This window comes from Pongo pygmaeus, chromosome 10 (genome assembly GCF_028885625.2).
Source record: "Pongo pygmaeus isolate AG05252 chromosome 10, NHGRI_mPonPyg2-v2.0_pri, whole genome shotgun sequence".
Taxonomy (NCBI): domain Eukaryota; kingdom Metazoa; phylum Chordata; class Mammalia; order Primates; family Hominidae; genus Pongo; species Pongo pygmaeus.
This window is the reverse complement of record NC_072383.2, coordinates 103,590,354-103,609,562: the sequence shown is the minus strand read 5'-3', so window position 1 is coordinate 103,609,562 and position 19,209 is coordinate 103,590,354. Positions and strand designations below refer to the sequence as shown.

Below are 19,209 nucleotides of genomic sequence, written 5' to 3'. Positions count from 1 at the left end.
CGCGCCCGGCCTACCATCCTACGAGGTAGGCATCAGGATCCCTACACAGCGAAGGCGCCCCCACTACGTATCTGTCTACAGGCGTGCCTTTTACGGGCTGTGCTATGGATAGCACTTGGGATGTCAGATTGACCACTAATAAGGTAGATCCGTATATATTGCGGAGGGGCTGAGTAACTGGTAGAGGGTCCCACAGTTAGAAAGCACCTGGACCTTGGCTGGAATTGGCGGAAAGTCCAGGCAGCGGAGAGGCGCGGTCCTTGCGACTGGGCGAGCTCTTGGCACCAGGGTCAGGGCCCACAGGCTCCAGGAAGCCTGCGCGCTCCGCCGGGTCGCAAAGGGTTGGCTGTCCGAACGCAGCCAGCTGGCCGGGCGGGGCCTTCCAGCTGGGGGCGGGGTCTTGCCAGCTGGGGGCGGGGCCTTGCAGCTGGTAGGGTGGGGCGGGCCGCGGGCGGTGGGCTTTGGGCCGGGTGCGGACTAGCAGAGGCAGAGAGCCGCGAGCCGCGAGCCAGGCAGTCCGGGGCATCCAGACTGCAGGCCGCGCCCAGGCTGCGCCGCCCGCCTGCCTCCCGCGCCGCCGCGTCGCCAGTGCGAGCGCTCCTCTCCAGCATGCTGCGGCGGGGCAGCCAGGCGCTCCGGCGCTTCTCCACTGGCCGGGTGAGTCCGGCCCAGGCGAGCGTCCTGGCTGTCACCCTGTCCTGGTTTCCAGACTCCGGGGCGGGAGGGCCGGGGCGGTGGGGCTGGGGATGAGCAGCGATGCTTAGACTTTGCCAAACACCAAGACAGCGTTTAAAACAAACAAACAAACAAAAACAGAGAGACCTCAGAGGAGGGCTTGGGGAGGGTCCCGGATGGAAATTGGCACGCAAGCCATTGTCTTCTGCCGGGAAGGGGCTGAGGATGCAGTTTTTGGACGTGTCAAGTCTGGCTGGGATGGCAAGGTGGGAACAGTCACTTGGTAAGGAGGACAGAGTCTGCTTCCTTTCCTTTTTCACTTCAATCATGAGATCCCTGGTCAAGAGCTGGAGCCATATGGGACCGAGACTGTCTCCTGGAGGAGGGGAGTATCAAGTCAATAGGGTCCTCGTTGGCGGCCTGGGAGGTGTAAGCGCTCGAGACTGGCACTCAGGGCCGGTTCAGATAATGGCACTCAAAGCTGATGGCTGCAAGCTCAGTATTCCTGAGCTGAGCTTCAGATGGCAAAATTTCTAGAATTGCCAGGCGCTGCAGAGGCAGCCACGCTGGAACACTATTCTACTGTAGCACAAGAACCGAGCTCTGGCCCAGCCCCGCGCCTTGGAATTGCATCAGCTCCTCCAGAAATGGAACCGAGAGAGGACACGTTGCATTGTGGTGCTGCCTTCAGCACCCAGGGGGCCTCGGGACTGTTTAGGGAAGAGAGAGAGAGAGAAAAAAAAACAAAACTGTCTTATGTATCGTATCTCTTTTATAGGAAGTACACAAAAGAATTTGCTTATCGATTCTTTTTCTCGGCCATGCCAAAGCCATATGTACCTATGTATATATTCAGATGTAAAAAAACTTGGAGGCAGAGAGAAGTCCTGAGTAGCACCAAAAACTGGCCCAAACTTGCATCAAAGGAAAAGCTTTCTGTATCCCAGACAACCCCAAATAATAAGAATTCGTTTTACTCTTTGCAACCAGTTCTAATTACTTTGAGGTATATTCACCTTTTATAAAAGGAGGGGTGGGGGTGGGGAAGACCTGCTCTGCTAGGACTTTTGCCTGCTCTCCTGGACCCCTCATTAGCTTCCCCCACCACGTGGCACATGGGATCCCAGATGGATAGCACAGAAAGCAAGGGGCTGCGCCCAATGCCTGAGCCTGTTTTGTTGGCCTCCTCTGTCAACACCTTTCATTGACTTGTCTTTTTTGGAGAGCAGAAGGAAGTCTTGCAGAATGAAAAGATTTTGATAGTGGGGTTTGCATAAGATTTCAGTAATAAAAGGTAAACATCTCAGGTGGCAAATGGCATAAACAAAACTATGGATGTGGGGAAGAACTGGCGTGATCAGGGTCTGACTGTACGCAGGGGTGCATATAGAAAAGCAGTGATACTCATGGCTGGGAAGAAGACAGTTTCCTCAATGGTCAAAAGGAAGCTACTGAGTGATGAATGAAAAATGTGGGATGTTTTATCCTGTAGAAAATGTTCTGGACTGTGTTTTATAAGAATTATTCAAAATCAAACAGATACGTGGCTGGTGGAAATATAAAATGGTACAGCCACTTTGGAAAACTGTTTGGCAGTTTTATATGTAGTTAAACATATACCTATCACATGACTCCGGAATCACACTCCTAGGTATTTACTCAAAAGAAATGAAACCTTATTCGCCCGCATAAAAACCTGTTTATTGATGTTTATAGAGGTTTTATTCATAATTGCCAAAAACTGGAAATAAATTGTCCTCAGCTGGTGACAGGATAAACAAGCTGTGGTATATCCATCCATACAATGGAATTCTACTCAGTTGGGGGAAAAAGGAATGAACTGATGCATACAACATGGATGGAACTCAAATATGTATGCTAAGTGTAAGAATCAGACTCATAATGCTACATATTTTATGATTTCATTTATCTGACATTTTGGAAGAGTAAAACTATAGGGACAGAAAAAAGATCAGTAATGTCTGGAGCTGGAGATAGGAGGAAGGATTGATTATAAATAGGCATAAAGGAATTTGGGCGGTAATGGAACTGTTCTACATCTTGATTGTGGCAGTGGTTACGTGACTGTGTGTTTGTTAAAACTCACAGCACGGTACACTGAAAAGGGTGCATTTTACCTATGCAAATTATCTTTTAATTTTTATTTTTTTGAGACAGAGTCTCACTTTGTCGCCCAGGCTGGAACGCAGTGGCACAATCTTGGCTCACTGCTACCTCTGCCTCCGGGGTTCAAGCGATTCTCCTGCCTCAGCCTTTTGAGTAGCTGGGATTACAGACATGCACCACCATGCCCAGCTAATTTTTGTATTTTTAGTAGAGATGGGGTTTTGCCATGTTGGCCAGGCTGGTCTCGAACTCCTGGCCTCAAGTGATCCTCCTGCCTCGGCCTCCTAAATTGTTGGGATTACAGGCATGAGCCACTGCGCCTGGCCTAATTATCCCTTTATCTTTAAAACTGAAAAATCAAACAATGCTTTTAAGTTTAGTATTAAAGCAGAATGAAGGATGAATAAAAATAAAGCTTTCAGAACCTAGCAAAATCCAAGGGGAAAATTAGTTTATAACACTTCCTGATAGAATTCATTTTTCCATCTTCTGTCTTAAATAAAAGGGCTTAGAAATACTTAATGATTTCATCTTAGTGATGGCTGGATCTTTTTAACTAAAACAACGGTTTGCTTTAAAACCCTTTGTCAATTAGATATTATTGCCCACCTCTGATATCCTGCCTGGCTCACTGCTTCTTTTCCCTGTGGTAGGAGTTATTTAGCCCTCTATTCATTTGACATTCCTTTGTTTAGCTTTCTCTGCCAGTGTCTGGGTCAGGTCTGTCTGGTAGCTCTGGGTTTATAGCCTGGCTCCAGGTAACTTGAGGTTACCTTATGATCCAGTCCAAAGAGGTGGGACCCTTCCGTGCTCTTTGGAACCAAGTACCTGCTTTATTTCTCAGTTCTAGGAACCAGGTTCTTAACTTGTTTCATCATTGCCTGACCTCTGCTCTGGTGTCTTATCTGTTCATAGGATCTCCAAATTCAACTTTAAACTGTATTTAATTGTCTGTTATACACTGAGGACTCTAAATCCTGAGGATATAATATTAATAGATGCATTAATAAATGCTTTACATATACAATTGTCCCTTGTTGTCCCTTGTATTCATAGGGGATTGGTTTCAGGACCTCCCATGGATATCAAAATCTGAAGATGTTCAAGTCCCTTATATAAAACGGGTAATATTTGTATATAACCTGTGTGTATTCTACTGTATATTTTAAAACATCCGTAGATAACTTATAATAATGAATACAAAGTAGATGCTATGTAAATAATTGTCCCACTGTATTGTTTATGGAATAATGACAAGAAAAATTATACACGTCTAGTACAGATGCAATTTTTTCCAAATGTTTTCGATTCATGGTTGGTTGTATCCACGGATACAGAACCCACAAATACAGAGGGCAACTGTGTACTCCTTTAATCCTCATGACATCTCAATGAAGTAGGTACTAGGTTGAGCATCCCAAATCTGAACATCTGAAATCTGAAATGCTTTAAAATCTGAACATTTTTGAGCACTGACATGACACTCAAAGGTAATGATCGTTACAGCATTTTGGATTTCAGATTTTCAGATTTGGGAGGCTCAAATGGTAAGTATGATGCAAACATTCCAAAATCTGAAAACATCCGAAATCTGAAACACTTCTGGTTCCAAGCATTTTGGATAAGGGATTCTCAACCTAGTTTATTATGACCATTTTGCTGATAAGAAAACTGAGAACCAGAGAAGTGAACTAACTTTTTCAGATTCTCATAACCCAAAAGATAAAACAATAAACAAGAAAGAAATAGTCCCATTTTCAAGGAGTTCATAGATTAGTGGGACAGACTATTAAATCTATGTTTTTAGGAAAAGAATAATAATACATAATACATTAACTAAAATGATATACCAAAAATGAAATATAAATGAGCAATAAAATATGAAAATACACTCAACCAAACTAGTGATCAGGCAAATGCAATTTAGAACAAGATACCATTTTTCACTCATCAGGGTGGCAAAAATCATAAATTTGATGATATTGTGTGTTTAGCAGGGGTGAGAAAACAGTTCATCCACTACTCTAGAGGTCAATTTGATGCTACATATTTAAATTAAATTTATGTTTAAAAATGATCCTGCAGTTTCACTTGTAGATATCTGAGAAAAATACTTCTACATGGGCACAAGAAGCATGTACCACGATATTCATTGCCATGGTATTTGTAATAATGACATATTGAAAGCCAAAATGTTTCTCAATAGGGACATGAACAAATAAACTGAGATACAGCTACACTAAGGAACACTGCAACAATTTCAAAGAATGAATTATATGTACCAACAAGGAAAGTTGTGGAACATTACACATAATATTATTTCATTTGAATTATTTTTGGAAATACAAAACAATACTTTTTGTATATATTTCCATGTTTTTAAATGCCTAGGAAAGGTCTGTAGAATTCACACCAAACTACAATAGTAGTTTCCTCTGGGGAGTGAGGAGGGGATGCAGATTGGGAGTGATGGTCAAAAGGGACTGTAGTCTTATCTGTGATCTTCTTTTTTCATAAGGAGATTGTGTGTATATGTAATATGTATAATTAAAAATTAATTTAAAAAATTTTATACAATTAAAATACTATAGTAAATGCTGTGCACGGAAATCCTGCCTCTCTAGTACTGGAATCCATTTCTGGACTCGAGCCCTTTGGACTGTCTCTCCCTTTACTCAAAGTCTTTGAAGTGTTCTGTGGTCACCAGCCTTGGCCCAGGAGCTCTCTCCAGCCTCTGAGTCCTGGGCATCCCCCTCTGGCATCACCTGCTCATAGGTCCCTGTATTGACATCCCTCCTTTTAAAATATTTTATCCTTTTTATGATGAAAAAACAAAAGTTGACCAGACATCCAAGAAAGCCCTTGCTAATATCTTCTTTATATAATGAGGCAATAGGAAAATCAAGTTGCACAAGTTTGCCATTTACGACGGTATCCTGAATCTTGGCTGAATCTTGCAGATCTACCTCTATGTAAAGTGTAACTTGTTGCTTCTATTAGTATGAGAGTTTGTTATAATCGGTTGCAAGAGCTTTTACACTATTCCAAACTATATCCTGTGAATATGCTAAAGGTGGATTGCTAGGTCAGCTTTGATTTTCACGCTCTGCTCCATTCTCAACACGAGAGGTGTGTCTACCCAGAGCTAGTTCATGCCTCCAGAGTTGCCTAAGCAGTCTATTAGCATAGAGATTAGACTCTCCTGGTTTCAATTAACTCTCCTGCTTAAAGTGGCTCAGTGAATCTCATTGTCTTCACAATAAGGTCCAAAGTATTTGACACAAAGCGCTCCATAATGTCTCTTGCTACGGTGTCGCTTGTCACCACTCCCTAACTCCCAGTATTGGACACACTGTGCACATGCATCTGTTTCTTTGTAAATACTGCACCCTCCGCCTGGAACTTCCCAAGCCTCTCCCTTTTCTCTGCCAACTCCCAAGACGGATTCTCTAAGATTCAGCTAAGTAACTCCCTTCCGGAGAAGGCTTCTCCTCTCTTAACCAAACTGTGCTCTCTTATTCTAGCACTGTGTTACTATGTCTTAACTTGTGTGCCCTCCCTACTAGTTGGTGGATTCCCGACGACAGGGACTGCTTCTTTTTATCTTTAGTGTAGGGGTTGCAAAGAGAAATTCCCACAGAGGCCAAACAGGTAAAGCAAATGAGAAATTTGAGCTGGATAGAGGGCAAAACCATGTCTAGAGTAAAGGGGCCACCACTGCTCAGTGCTAGCTGACTGTTGCTATATGGCGCCATAGACCAGGGTTGACAAACCTCCTGAGTTTTTTTGATTTTTGTTTTTTGAGACAGAGTCTTGCTCTGTCACCCAGGCTGGAATGCAATGGCGTGATCTCAGCTCACAGCAACTTCTGCCTCCCAGGTTCAAGCGATCCTCCTGCCTCAGCCTCCTGAGTAGCTGGGGAATACAGGCACGCGCCACCACGCCCAGCTAATTTTTTTGTACTTTTCATAAAGATGGGGTTTCACCAAGTTGGCCAGGCTGGTCTTGAACTCCTGACCTCAGGTGATCGGCACCCAGCCAAACCTCCTGAGTTTTAAAGACAAGTTAGAAATTGTGCCTTCTGAGGTGAAACCTCCTAAAAATCTTAACAGAGTCCTCTTAAAAATGCTTTGTGGGCCAAATAAAACATCCCTGCCAGGCAAGTAATGTGCCACCTCTACCATGCACTATGCCCAAAGCGTGGCAAAGCCTGAAAACATGCTTGTTGGATGAGTCTTGCACAGTCAGGCACAGTTTGGGGCACTGTGTGCCGGATGCTCCATGAAGTGTTAGGCAGCTCAGGGTCTCAGGAAAATGTACTTTGTTTTATTCTTTTGTGTGAAGGTCCTCTGTGTGAAACTGCCAATTCTTACTTGGATAGCTTTGGCCTTACTTTACACCCTGCCCAGCTGGTTCTATTAGCACCTGGCCAAAGGGCTTCAGATCAGGGCAGACTCTTCGCACTGTGCCTTGAAGTTTTCTTTGGAAAGCTATGTGTACCTTTTTTTTTTTTTTTTAATTCTTGGAGCATAGTCAGGGTCTGTATTAACTTGCTTCCTGAAGAATTCCACCAGAGGCTGGACAGCCTGGGAATGCATTATTTGACAATTTGGAAAGCAAAGGCTCTGCTCCCTGCAAAAGTCTCCTCTAGTGAAGAATGTTCTCTCTAAAGAAACAAGGTCGGGCGTGGTGGCTCACGCCCGTAATCCTAGCACTTTGGGATGCCAAGGCGGGTGGAGTGCCTGAGCTCGGGAATTTGAGACCAGTCTGGGCAACACGGTGAAACCCCATCTCTACTAAAGTACAAAAAAAAAAAATTAGCTGGGCATGACGGCGTGCGCCTGTAATCCCAGTTACTTGGGAGGCTGAGGCAGGAGAATTGCTTGAACCCGGAAGGCGGAGGTTGCAGTGAGCTGAGAGCGCGCCATTGCACTCAAGCCTAGGCGACACAGTGAGACTCTGTCCCCCCCAAAAAAAAAAAGAAGAAAAGAAACAAGATTAGATTATAGAACTTATCATCCAGATTTGGAAATGACAGTGTGTCATTTTATGCCCTTTTTCACTAATGCAACAGACACCTATAGTGAGAGCCGGTTAAAGAATGGTGCTGTCTCCCACGTCACTTCCACCGTGGCATTTCCTTAAACAGGCTGATGGAACTATTCCCAATTGACCTGTCAAACTGTTGCTATGTTTTTCTTTTTCTGAAGTAGAAGGGGAACTTTCAGCATAGAAAAGCCTTAGAAACACATCTGCTAAAGTAAGATAGATCCAGGTTTGAATCCTGCCCTGGACCCTTATTAGCTCTGCCGTTGGGCAGGTTACTTAACTTTTCTGACTCCTTTGTTTTCTCACTTGCAAAATGGGTCACTGGGGGGATTAAAGATGTATAATAAGCATTTGATAAATACTTTTTGAATTAATGAAAAGGGCTCAACATAGTGTTTGGCTCATGGTATATTTCCAATAGGAGATATCTATTATCATTATTTGTAGGTACCTAGGTATTGCTTATGGTATGATAATAATAATAGGTAACATTTACTGAGCATTTACTATTGCCATGCACTGCGCTAATGCATTACACACTTTATCCCATTGAATCCTTATAACAACCTTATGAGATACGTACTATTACTATTCTGATTTTAATTGATGATGGAAAATAAAGCCCAGTTCAAGACTGCACAGCTGGTGTATGAAAAAACAATAGGCACTAGGATAATAAACAGAGTTGGAATCTCAGGGCTGCCTCTTAGCAGCTATTTGACTCCTGGCTACTTAACCTCTCTGTGCTTTAATTTCTTTATCCGTAAAGTGGGTTAATAATGCCTGACTCCAGGAGTCATTGTGCAATCAAATGAGATAATAATGTGAAATACTTGGCCCATACTAGGGTCTCATTAAAATGTTTGCTTTTATTTCCACCCTTTCTTCCTGACCGAAACTCCCCAGGGCAGAATCTTGTTCTTGTGGGCAGACATACCACTCTCCACAGAGCAGAGATTCTCAGACTTCCATATACTTCTGAGTCACTGAAGAGTTTGTTCAAATGCAGCTTCCTGGGCTTAAGATTCTGAGTCAGTAGATCTGAAGTAGGGCCCAGGAATCCACATTTTAAACATATTCTCCCAGTTACTTCTGCCAACACAGGCAGGCACTACACCTGGAGAAATAAGACTGAAGTAAAATAGCCTGTAATCCTGGCACTTTGGGAGGCCGAGGCAGGTGGATCACCTGAGGTCAGGAGTTTGAGACCAGCCTGCCCAACATGGTGAAACCCTGTCTCTACTAAAAATACAAAAATTAGCTGGGCGTGGTGGTGTGTGCCTACAATCCCAGCTACTCGGAAGGCTGAAGCACGAGATTCACTTGAACATGGGAGGCAGAGGCTGCAGTGAGCCAAGATTGCACCACTTCACTCCAGCCTGGGTGACCATGGGGTGAAACCCTGTCTCAAAATAAATAAATAAAGTAAAATAGCTCAGTCCAATTTTCTGGAATCTTGCTAACTCATTATAAACATATTTATAGTCATGAAATCTGAAAACTTCTCAGTGTTAGAAACTTACCTTTATAGCTTCAGCTTCAGCTTCAGTGTAAAGCTCAGAAAGTGTTTCAATGAATGTAGTGTTTCCAAAGATACTGACATGGTTTCTTTTTGGGGTGGGGGTGTGGACAGAGTTTCACTCTTGTTGCCCAGGCTGGAGTGCAATGGCACAATCTCAGCTCACTGCAACCTCTACCTCCTGGGTTCAAGCTATTTTCCTACCTCAGCCTCCCGAGTAGCTGGGATTACAGATGCCTGCCACCATACCCGGCTAATTTTTGTATTTTTAGTAGAGACAGGGTTTCTCCATGTTGGACAGGCTGGTCTCGAACTCCTGACCTCAGGTGATTCACCCGCCTCAGCCTCCCAAAGTGCTGGGATTACAGGCGTGAGCCACCGCGCCCGGCTAACATGGTTTCTTTAAATACTGTCTTTCTCAGAGAGGATTGAATCTGGAATTGAACTCCAAATAACCAGACGACAGCTGAGCGGCACATTACATTTGAGTCATCTCAGTCTCTTGGCTCTTGTGTGTTTGAAAAGTAGTATTTTAGATGTCTTGAATATCTGGCATTGGTAATGGTAAGTGGTAAAGCCAAAATTTTTGTAAGGTGGCAAACATGTAGATTCTATTTCAAGCAACAGCATTAGTTATAGGATTTGAAGATAGCATATAGGACATTTTGATTTTTTTGAGAAGAGGAAATTAAATGGTCAGCCATGCATTATCTGCAGGTGAATTTGCTGTTGTTACAGAGTTAATCTGTTTGTTTGAAAATATTTGTTGAAGCTTAATTAGGTTCTTTGGGGATAGAAAGTTTGGCTGACCCTAGGATTTTTTTTTTAATTAGTTAAATTAGTTAAAACTTTGCAGGGAAGTTGTGATCTGGTATCCTTTTAAATTCATTCCTAAAAACAGCATGTTATATATGCCTCTAATAAAGTGGGAAATAAGGGAAAATTAAATATCTTCATAAACAGAGTTTCTCAGTGAGGCTTTACTAATTTAGAATTACTTGCCAGAACATTAGCGAATCCCATTTAGATTGCAGGGGGATAAACATCCTAAGTTCAGATCCCGTGGAGCCACATGCTAACATGGAAGAATGTAAGGTAGAGAGAGTTCTGCGGAGGCATTGCCAAGAGAGGAAGCTCATAGGAAGTCATGACCCTCTGATTACCCTCTGATTACCCTCTTTCTTTTTCTTTTTTTTTTTTTTTTTTTGAGACAGAGTCTTGCTCTGTCACTCAGGCTGGAGTGCTGTGGTGTGATCTCGGCTCACTGCAACCTCTGCCTCCCGGGTTCAAGAAATTCTCCTGCCTCAGCCTCCTGAGTAGCTGGGATTACAGGTGTGTGCCAGCACGTCTGGCTAATTTTTGTATTTTTAGTGGAGACAGGGTTTCGCCATGTTGGCTAGGCTGGTTTCGCACTCCTGACCTCAGGTGATCCGCCCACCTCGGCCTCCCAAAGTGCTGGGATTATAAGCGTGAGCCACCGTGCCTGGGCAAGGGTAGGTTTCTTACATGCATATATTGAGTAGTGGTGAAGTCTGGGCTTTTGGTGTACCTGATACCCAAAGAGTGAACATCGTACCCAATAGCTAATTTTTTAACCCTCACCCTCATCCAGTGTCTTCTATCCATGCTTATGTCTTCGTCATTGAATTGTTTCACAGGTTTATTTCAAAAGCAAGCTGAAGTTGGCACTAATTGGCCAGAGCCTCTTTGGACAAGAAGTCTATAGCCACCTCCGCAAAGAGGGCCACCGAGTAGTAGGGGTGTTCACGGTTCCAGACAAGGATGGAAAAGCTGACCCTCTGGGTGAGTGCATCTTGGGATGACTGGGTCAAGAATTCTCAGGTCCTTACCCAGGCTGGACTTCCATCTCATGGTCCAAGGTAGCTGCCTTGGCCCCTACTATCACATCGGCATTCCAGCAAGCAGGAAGGAAAAGAGTGGGAATCAGGGAAAAGCTTTTTATTAAGGGCATAATCCATATTACTCCCACTTGTATCCCATTGGCCAGAACTTAGTCACAGGCCAAATCTATTTGCAAGAGTGGCTGAGAAATATAGATTTGATTTGGGGTGGCTATGCGTTCAGCTAAACTAGGGGAATCCATTGCTAAAGGATGAAGGGGGACAACTAGCAGTCTCTGCTGTATACGTGGACTTCAGAAGGACTGCAAGCATATGACTTTTAGACCTCCTTTCAGAATGAATCCTGGGAAATGAACTCTTCCTTGGTGCCTGGTCCCAGGGTCAGGACCCCCTTTCCGTTGGTCATGGCCATTTGGGCTCATGGCATAACTCAGAAAAAGAAAAACTACCAACCTCACTTATAGAGTAACTGTATGAGGAAGTGGGCACAGCATGTGGGTAACAGCATATGTTCTGGAATCAAGGAGTGAATTCTGATTCTGCCACTTACTAGCTGTATGACCTTGGGCAAGTTACTTAATCTTACTAAGCCTCAGTTCAGCGGTAGCTACCTCACGTGGCTGCTATGAGGATTAAATTAGATTAATCTACACAAAGTGCTCACATTATGCCTGGTTCATAATAAGGAAGCATTAATGACAGTAGTTGAGTATTCTTGTTAGAATAGTCAACTAGGACAGTCAAAGATAGCTCTGGGGCAGCCAAAAACTTAAACGGAGGCCCAACACCTGGATGTCTCAGCCTGTCTCAGTGGAGTACTTTTTTTTTTTTTTTTTGAGACAGAGTCTAACTCTGTTGCCCAGGCTGGAGTGCAGTGGTACTATCTCGGCTCACTGCAACCTCCACCTCCCGGGTTCAAGCAATTCTCCTGCCTCGGCCTCCCAAGTAGTTGGGATTACAGGCGCCCACCATCATACCCGGCTAATTTTTGTATTTTTAGTAGAGACAGGGTTTCACGATGTTGGCCAGGCTGGTCTTGAACTCCTGCTCTCAGGTGATCTGCCCACTTTGGCCTCCCAAAGTGCTGGGATTACAGACATGAGCCACCACACCCTGCCTGGAGTACATTTTTTACAATGAAGACTTCTGAGTTTCCTCCACCCCATTTTTCTTTGCCATATGATCCTTCACAATTTTCTCCCATGATCACATTTTTTTAACCACCATTTATCCATTTTCCTGTCATCTGACATGTGAGTTAAGTTTTTTGAACATCTTGTGAACATTCACATTTTGTGAACACTTTTGTGCTGGTCTCTCAGATTCTTCCAAACGGATTGATCAGGGGCTAATCGTGATGGCTGGGGTCCTTCAGGACTTCCTCAGGCTTCAGAATTTAGGTTTCATGGTGGAGGCATCATCTCATCCTGAGTCAATGAATTTTGTTGTTCAGATGTAGGAAAAAGGAAAGGGACACAAAAATGCAGATAGAAAGCTTTAGTTAAGACTTCTGGAAATTGCCTAAAATTAACATATATGCTATTATATATCAAATATATATAGTATATAAAATATATACTATTATATTATACAAGTAATATATAATAATATATTATAAAATGTATGTATTATATAGGATATTAATATATACCGTAATTTCTATAATTTATTAATATATACCATTACATATTAATAATAGTATGTATATATATTTTATACACTTAAACAAATTTTTTTAGAGAAAGGGTCTCACTTCGTTGCCCAGGCTGGAGTGTAGTGGCACGATAATGGCTTACTGCAACCTGGAACGCCTGGGCTCAAGTGATCCTCCTAAGTAGCTAGGACTATAGGTATGTGCCACCACATCCAGCTAATTTAAAAATAATTTTTGTTTTTTTGGTAGAGATGGAGGTCTCATTATGTTGTCCACGCTGGTCTTGAATTCCTGGGTTTAAGCAATCCTCCTGCCTTGGCCTTTCAAAGTGCTGGGATTACAGGTGTGAGCCACTGTGCCTGACCAATTTTTTAAATATATACTACTCGGGAGGCTGAGGCTGGAGCATGGCGTGAACCGGGGAGGCGGAGCTTGCAGTGAGCTGAGATAGTACCACTGCTGTCAGGCCTGGGTGAAAGAGCGAGACTCCGTCTCAAAAATATATATATATATAAAAATATATATAAAAATATATATAAATATATAAAAATATATATAAAAATATATATAAATATATATAAATATATAAAAATATAAATATATATAAATATATATAAAAATATATAAATATATATAAATCTATAAATATATATAAATATATAAATATATATATAAATATATATAAATATATATAAATATATATAAATATATATATACTACTTATATATAAAACTGTATACTTAAATATATATATAAATACTTAAGATATAAGGCACACAGTAAAAATGACATTTCATTATGAAAAAAATAGGCTTGTGCTGTTTGCACTTTGGTGGGCCATTCCATTTTCATATGGCATTAGGATGGAGCCATTTGTTTGGGAGGGGACAGTGCTCTTCTCAGGAAGGAGACCGTGGTCTGTTTAGTGAGGCCAAGCCCTTAGCAGGAGCTGAGCATGTATTCTCCTTAGCCTCTCACCTTTGTTAATTTATTTGTTTGGTGAATTTGGGAGGAGGAAGTAGAAAAGCTCAGCTCAGCACTTATGCTCTTCATCTTTTGGGATCTGCCTGTTTGGCAGGGAGAATGTGTTCTGGTCTACAATGTGTTCTGTATAGGGAGGGAAGAGATTCATGGCTTTCCAACTGTGCCAGAGGTGAGTATGTTAAATTGGTGGGTGAAGTATTGGCACATGTCTCCAAATCTAAAGCTATGTTCTTAAAATGTTGTATCAATAATAAAGGTAACATTTTTGATCTAAAAAAGAAAAAGCTTTCATTAAAGTCTTAAAATATCATCTAGCCAAAAACTTTTCAGTTCTAATTTATTATGCCTTAAGTATATAGATAGGTATCACCTTAGTGTGATCCAATTACAACAGGTGAAATTCTAGTCACAATCTAAATTGTTCTTCACCATGTTTTATTTGTAAATATTTCATAAAACTGTAAAATTACAATATGTGAATTCATAGTGATGTAAAATTATGGCTAACTTCTAAAAAAAAATCTTCTTTTTTATGTTCAGCTTTGGCTGCAGAGAAAGATGGGACCCCTGTGTTCAAGCTTCCTAAATGGAGGGTCAAGGGCAAGACCATCAAAGAGGTGGCAGAAGCCTACAGATCTGTGGGTGCAGAGCTAAATGTGCTCCCTTTCTGCACTCAGTTCATTCCCATGGATATAATTGATAGTCCAAAGCATGGCTCTATCATTTATCACCCATCCATCCTGCCCAGGCACAGAGGAGCCTCTGCTATCAATTGGTGAGATTTTTTCTTTTTACTTTTTTTTTTGAGATGGGGTCTTGCTGTGTTCAAACTCCTGGCCTCAAATGATCCTCCTGCCCCAGCCTCCCAAGTAGCTGAGATTTCAGGAGTGTGCCAGAACACCCAGTGAGACTTTTCTAATTACAGAGAGGGTGAGTGTATTTCAATTGCCTATATTCTTTCTATTTTTCGCCTAAGTGATCAAGACAAGAAACTAGTCATGCTTGAACAATTGTGAGGTCCTGATTGGTTACTACTGTTGCATGAACTCCCCTGAGATCTAGACATACAGCGTGAACCAGGACAGCATTTACCAAGAATAGCCTATGGAGTACTAGCTCCATTGACTGTTACTAGGTATTGAGCAAACAAAGGTTTTATGGTCAGTAAGTTTGGTTTATGCTGGATTTTTAATTGCAGGATTCATTTGAGCTATTAATACGGGCTTTAATGTCAGTATCATAATCCCCTAGAGGGAGTCTGAATACACAATGTTCCCAAACTTATTTGACCACAGAACTTTTTTTTTGCGTAGAGCATCTCAAGTACATTTCAGGAAATGCTGAATTACTTGAAATAATCATCAAGTAATTACTTGAAATGATGAAATGATCATCTTCATTGTCCATCTTCTCCTTTCAACTCTAAGCTTCTTAAGGAAAGGGACTTTGCACAACATTTGTGTTGCTGTTTTCCAGTGTCAGGAACAGTGGCTGGTACATTGTAGGTACCTAATACCATAGGGACACAACACTGTGGGTTGAGGTGGGCCTTCCTACTCTTTCTGCCTTCTCTCCTTTACCTGCACATCTTCCTAATATTCCTCAGTGTCAAGTCGTTGGAATAAGCTGGAAGCCTACACTTGGTTTAAATATGATGAAAAATATTAATTGTATTTAAACTTTGATTACATGGATTGATTTCTTTTTGGCTCCTATAAATAACACACTATTATTTGGTAGATATATTTGCACTTAGACTTGTACTTTTTCTCACTTTACACTGTTTCCACATGCAGAATCATTGGAGCAAAGCATACGAATATTTTCAAGGATCTTGATAACAATGCCAGTCAATTTCTTAGTATTTCTGAAGAGTTAGTGATTGATGGATTGATTTAGGTCCTGATTTGTAGCTAAAAAGTAAAAAATATTAACATTATTACATGGCTGACCTACCATCATACTCTCTCTGTATTAGCTTGAATTAATAATCAGCTCTGTCCTTCACATTAGCTTCATATTCTGTCCTTCACAGAGTATCCTATTTTATCTTCTGTTCTTATTCTGCCTAATACAGGGTCAAATATGATGTAGGAGTTGGACCCAGGTGGGCAAATTACTTGATCTTGAAGTAGAAAACTGATCCCTGGGAGTCCACGAGTGGTAGTAACAATAGACTCTAATGCCTTTTTGAATTCACTGCAAGTCATTACTATACATTAACAAGAAAGACAAGATATGAGGATGTATTATATAAAATAGCAGTACCATTAGGCACTGCTTTTTATGAGCCCTGACATCTCCCAGTTCTACTGTTAATTTCTCATGGTAGCTTCATTCATTGTCTACTTTTCCATTATAACTATCTTATACTTTAATATCACTAATTCATCACTTTATGATATAGTTAACCAACATTTTAAATTGAAATTCTTCTTTTCACAGGACTCTAATTATGGGAGATAAGAAAGCTGGGTTTTCTGTTTTCTGGGCTGACGATGGCTTGGATACAGGACCCATCCTTCTTCAGAGATCATGTGATGTTGAACCCAATGATACAGTGGATGCACTTTATAATCGGTTTCTTTTTCCTGAAGGAATCAAGGCCATGGTTGGTATATTTTGTCACCCAGAATTTAGTAAACCTTTAAAGTTTTGAAAATCTTTTTTCTTTTATGAAGAAATTATCCATATGAATTTTCACCAAAAATATAAAGTTTAAAAGCAAAATTAGATTTTTTTTTTAACTAATGGGATGGTATATTTAGGATGGAAATCTGAATTTTTCAATTTCTTAGTCTATGAAACTGACTTATTTTTCTGAGAGCAGTGATCCAATGGATGCATTAGCATTTAAACTGCTCCATCCTTTTGCCAAATACTTGAATCTTCAACCCTGCCTATAATGATTCATTGTAAAGAAGTAGATTGAATCTTAAGAAATTTTGCTACGTAATTTGTTATGGAAATTTAAAAGTACTTTAAATTAGCCTCTGTAACAGGGTGAAATTTGGTGTTGCTGTATTTATCCAGAGGTACTCTGGGGTAAAAAAGAAAAATCCCAAAACATGTATACCATCAAATAAAAATACTGCATTATTAGCCTACACAAATAGTGAAAGCTCCAGCTGATAATTTTGATGTCATTTAATTTTTTTTCAGAGATAGTATGAGAGAAGTAGCAAGAGTATATACAGTAGTAGCCATTGATTTAGGAGAGAGGAAAGCAGTGCTTTGCTTGTATCATTCAATGATTAAGAGAGTAGGGCTTCAATGTCAGAAAGACCTAAGCTCAAGTTTCCATTGTACCTCTTCTTTGTTGCATGACCACAGGCAAGTCACTCAGCCTCTGTAGCTTTGGTTTCTTCAGCTATACAGCATGGATAATACCACCTGACTTGTAGGGTGGTTGTGGAAATTAAGTGACATTATTTGTGTAAAGCATCTGGCCCATGGTAGGTGCTCATAAAATGATCATTACAATCAACATAGCGTTATCTGTGTTCAGTGACATTTGCTGAAGCCCAGATTCTAGACCTAGTTATAGCCTAGATGGGGGTGGGTGGAATGAGCTGTAAACTTGGCTCTGTTCCCCTGTGGCTCCCTCCGTGTGCTCTTGGGTGGGTTGGTCAGCAGCTGTGAGTCCTTAGAGAGAAATCTGAGAACTTGAACTCACGTGGGCCTCGCAGTAAAAATGGGAGGCTCTCAACTCAAGGCAAACATAAATATGACAGAGAAGAAAATGCAAGACACCTCCCAAAGGCAATCAAGCTTATAGACAGATTTTAACTTTTTTTATTCCAGGTCTCCTAAACTAGAAAGCAAGTTGAATTCATTAAACACAGTAAGGTATCATTTTTTAGAATCATCATGATGAGTAAAATAACTCACAAAGACTTATTTTATCATTATATTCCTATCATTTCCAGTGAATCACCCAGGGAGGTGGCAGTTTGTTTAAACAAGGGAGTCATTTTTGAGAGTGCAGACTTCGATTGGCAATAGACCTGGATACAAATCCTGTTTCTGACACCTACAAGCTCTCTCTGTGATCTTGAGCCAATTGCTTAGCTCTTTTTCTTTTTTTTTTTTTTTGAGACAGAGTCTCGCTCTGTCGCCCAGGCTGGAGTGCAGTGGTGTGATCTCGGCTCACTGCAAGCTCTCCTGGGTTCATGCCATTCTCCTGCCTCAGCCTCCCGAGTAGCTGGGACTACAGGCACCTGCCACCACACCTGGCTAATTTTTTGTATTTTTAGTAGAGATGGGGTTTCACCGTGGCCTCGATCTCCTGACCTCGTGATCCACCTGCCTCGGCCTCCCAAAGTGCTGGGATTACAGGTGTGAGCCACTGCTCCCGGCCTTGCTTAGCTCTTTTTCTGTCAGTTTCCTCAGGTTTAAAACAGGAATAACAATATCCACCTTACAGGATCCGTGTGATGTTTTCAAGGGATATTTTACATAAGGTAGCTACCACACTGCTTGTCGGGATGGACCTGAAGAAATGGTAGTTATCATCATACTCTTGACTCTCTGAACAGGTTTATAGGTAGTAAGTCTGTTATGCAGAAACTTTAGTCAAACAGACCATGCCATTGTTGATCATTGGGCTGTAACATAGGTGATGTCTTTGGCCTTAGGTAGAAGCTGTCCAACTCATAGCTGATGGAAAAGCTCCTCGTATACCCCAGCCAGAAGAAGGGGCAACATATGAAGGTATCCAGAAAAAAGAAAATGCTGAGGTATTTATATCAACTCAGTAACACATCTCAGAATTCATGGTAGTTCCCCACGTACTATGATCTTGTAGTTCCCCATGTACTATGATCTTGCCAAAAGGTAAGCCAGCCTGCCCTAGACCTACCTGTTAGAGTAGACAGGTAGCCAGACATACGCAGGAGAGGGGAGTCCCCTAAAGAAAATAAAGTCTGGGAAGACTCAGGTCTGAGAGACCACCCAAAATTTGCATATTAATAGTATCTCTAATGCTGGAGTGGGTGGGCACTTAGTCAAATGTGCATAGAAAGGAGAGGAGATACTATGCAAACAAACAAACAAATAAACAAACAAGCAAATAAAAAATGCCCAGAAACGCCTCTTCAGTCTGCCCAACAATCCTTCGCTCTGCAGTTAAAATGTCAAAATATCGCTAGCTACATGCTAATGAAAAGGGCAAAGGGGATATTCCTTTAAAATTCTGGCACGCTAGGTGTGCTGGGCGCAGTGGCTCATGCCTGTAATCCCAGCACTTTGGGAGGCTGAGGCAGGAGGATCACTTAAGGCCAGGCATACGAGACCAGCCTGGCCAACACAGAGAGACCCCTGTCTCAAAAAACAAAAAA

General features: G+C 41.7%; 1 protein-coding gene across 4 annotated transcripts in view; it reads left to right on the top strand.

The window, feature by feature from the left end:
- The first annotated feature begins 414 nt into the window (after positions 1 to 414).
- Positions 415 to 19,209, top strand: part of ALDH1L2 (aldehyde dehydrogenase 1 family member L2) — a 64,617-nt gene continuing 45,822 nt past the window's right edge. Inside the window, exons 1-6 of one of the 4 annotated variants that reach the window (XM_063646652.1) lie at positions 471 to 657; positions 3,859 to 3,926; positions 11,029 to 11,173; positions 14,411 to 14,645; positions 16,316 to 16,485; positions 18,512 to 18,609. In XM_063646652.1, the coding sequence (XP_063502722.1) occupies positions 14,557 to 14,645; positions 16,316 to 16,485; positions 18,512 to 18,609 (357 nt within the window). In that variant the 5' untranslated portion in view covers positions 471 to 657; positions 3,859 to 3,926; positions 11,029 to 11,173; positions 14,411 to 14,556. Of the gene's footprint in view, positions 658 to 3,858; positions 3,927 to 11,028; positions 11,174 to 14,410; positions 14,646 to 16,315; positions 16,486 to 18,507; positions 18,610 to 19,209 lie in introns of all 4 variants that reach the window. The other 3 variants (XM_054444318.2, XM_063646651.1, XM_054444317.2) reach the window with 3 other exon arrangements.